Genomic DNA, 2,286 nt, shown 5'->3' on the forward strand with positions numbered 1-2,286 from the left:
CAGACTCCCTGGCTGCGGGTGGACTACCTCAGAGCTACAGCGGTGAACCTGTGGACACCTCCGACTCCTCGGGCCTCTCTTCGTCGAAGAGTCTCCTGATTTTCAGATCTCCGGAGCCAGCTGTGGGAAGATCAGGTGTGTGTCTGGGAGTCCCGGAGGGGTGGACAGATCTTGGGTGGGTGCAGCTGGGGACAGAATCCTCATTCCCCTAGAAAGGCCACGGCCATCCCCCTGCCTTGTCACCTCTGTCTTCCTAAATCCGTTCTTGCTCTCTTGTTTTCCTCCCCAGCCCCTCCCGCCGATTGCTCATGGAGGAACCAAGGCCTTCGAAGCGACTTCGCTCCATGGCCCCTAATCAAGGTACATCAAACGCCTGCCACTCTCTTTTTGATTTCGTTTGTTCCCCAATTCTTCCCCAATTGTTTGAATTCAAACTCAATCGAGCATTCTCTGTTTCACCTTCTCCTAGCCTGCCTCAACCTGGGCTGGTTGTTGGAAGTCAGCTCCCAGGTTCCACATCCTCTGGCAAATTCCCTTCCCTCTTTCGAACTGTAATCCCATTTCCCAAATCTGAGATTTGCTGTTGTTGTCGCTGTTTCCTTCTGTTTCGTTTTGTATTACTGTTTCTCCGTAGCAGAGCGAGTCCTCACGCTACGTCTTGATCTATGATAAACCGGTACTTCCACCTTGTTCTTTCCCGGAGGAGTTGGAATTTTACGGCTGTTGCCACGTTGTTCTCCAAAACATTTCCCTTCCTACGCTGAGTGTCCTAAATCTTTTAATCTTGTCTAGTTTGACAGATGCATAACAATAAAGCATCCACTGAAAGCAAATTCTTTAACATCTTGCTGGTCTGAAACATCTTCATTCTCCCCTCCCAGATTCTTTAGTGAAACTTTGGTTGGACAGGACATTTTAGGTGGGAAATTCATTTCCCTTGAAATTTCGAAGACATTTTCTGTTATGTTCTAGACTGAACTGCTGCTTTTGAGATGTCTGATTTTTGAGACATGTGGAATCCTAGCCCTTTCCATGTGACTTTTCCTTTCTCTGTCTCCCGCTCCCTACAATCTTTTAGAATCTTCTCTTTTTCCTCAGCACTCTGAAATTTTGTGGTGAAATGTCTCAGCCACAACATACCTCTAATTCTCTTATATTTCCTCCTTCTTTCCATCATTTTAGGTTTTTGCTTTGTTCTGTGGGAGATCTTCTCAACTTCATTCTCCAATTTCCATGGGGAGTTTTGTTTCTTCTCTGACAATTTTAACTTCAAAAATCCCTCTTTTCTCTGAGTATTTATTTTTAAAAGTATCCTATAACTGCTTGATGGGTAAAATTCCTTCTATCTCTCTCTGCTCACGCTCTGCTTCTCTTTTAGCCTCAGGTGGGCCTCCTCCAGAGCCAGGCTGCTGTGTTGCGGACCCTGAAGACTCCGTGGAAGCAGATGGGCCCGCACAGCCAGCCCAACCCGCAAAACCCATCGCTTACGTGAAACCCTTCAGATGGCAGCCCCCAGCTCGCCCAGAGTCACCCCGTCCTGCAGAGAGAGGCCGGCGCCGGGGAGGAAGCCGGCGGCCAGGGCGAGGCCGTGGCAGAAGGGCTGGGCCCCGCGGGGACGCTGGCCAGAGACAGGGGGCAGAAGGCGTGATGGGACCGGACGTGCACATCCCACTGGACCACCATGGAGAGCCAGGCCACCAGGGGGAACCGGAAATCACGGAGACCGCAGCCTTCTCTCTTTCTGAAACAGGTCCTCTGCCTGGAACTGTGCAGGAAGGCCCTGGCCCCGACGTGGCGCAACCTGAGCTGGGGTTTCAGGAGCCGCCCACTGCTCCTGGGCCTCAGGCTGTTGACTGGCAACCCGCGTTGACCCTCTATCCCTGCATCGGGTTTAGGGCTCTGGGTGACTCAGCTGTTCTACAAGTCATTCAAACCCCCCACGGCACCTATGTGCAAGGGGTCCCAGTGTTCCTCACCGACATTGCATATTGACCACTATCCGCCACCCACGTTGTTCCCAGCCTCCCTTTCTTCCACCTGGACGTTCCCCCCAGCCCCACTTCTGCTCCACTCCTCCCCGGACTGGACCTGAAGCCTGAGCTTCCCCTGAACTTAGAGTAGGCAACTTGCAATATGCAAGCTGCCAAACCCCCTTTGTGTACAAGGCGATTGGAATGGAACTGTCATGTACAGTGAAAGTACACGTCACGTGTTTCAGCCAAGAAAGAGCCAAACCAGACGACCGGGAGGAAGTGGGATGCAACAAGGATCAGTAAGCATGGAAAT

The 2,286-nt window shown here is 51.6% G+C and overlaps 1 protein-coding gene across 1 annotated transcript; it reads left to right on the forward strand.

Moving 5' to 3' along the window:
• Positions 1–308: 308 nt before the first annotated feature.
• Positions 309–1,992, forward strand: LOC129136768 (proline-rich protein 20E). Its single transcript, XM_054665044.2, has 2 exons — positions 309–360; positions 1,379–1,992. The coding sequence occupies exons 1-2, from the start codon at positions 309–311 to the stop codon at positions 1,990–1,992; spliced, it is 666 nt and encodes a 221-aa protein (XP_054521019.1).
• The last annotated feature ends 294 nt before the right edge of the window (positions 1,993–2,286 follow it).

Source organism: Pan troglodytes, chromosome 14, assembly GCF_028858775.2.
Source record: "Pan troglodytes isolate AG18354 chromosome 14, NHGRI_mPanTro3-v2.0_pri, whole genome shotgun sequence".
In the NCBI taxonomy this organism is placed as follows: domain Eukaryota; kingdom Metazoa; phylum Chordata; class Mammalia; order Primates; family Hominidae; genus Pan; species Pan troglodytes.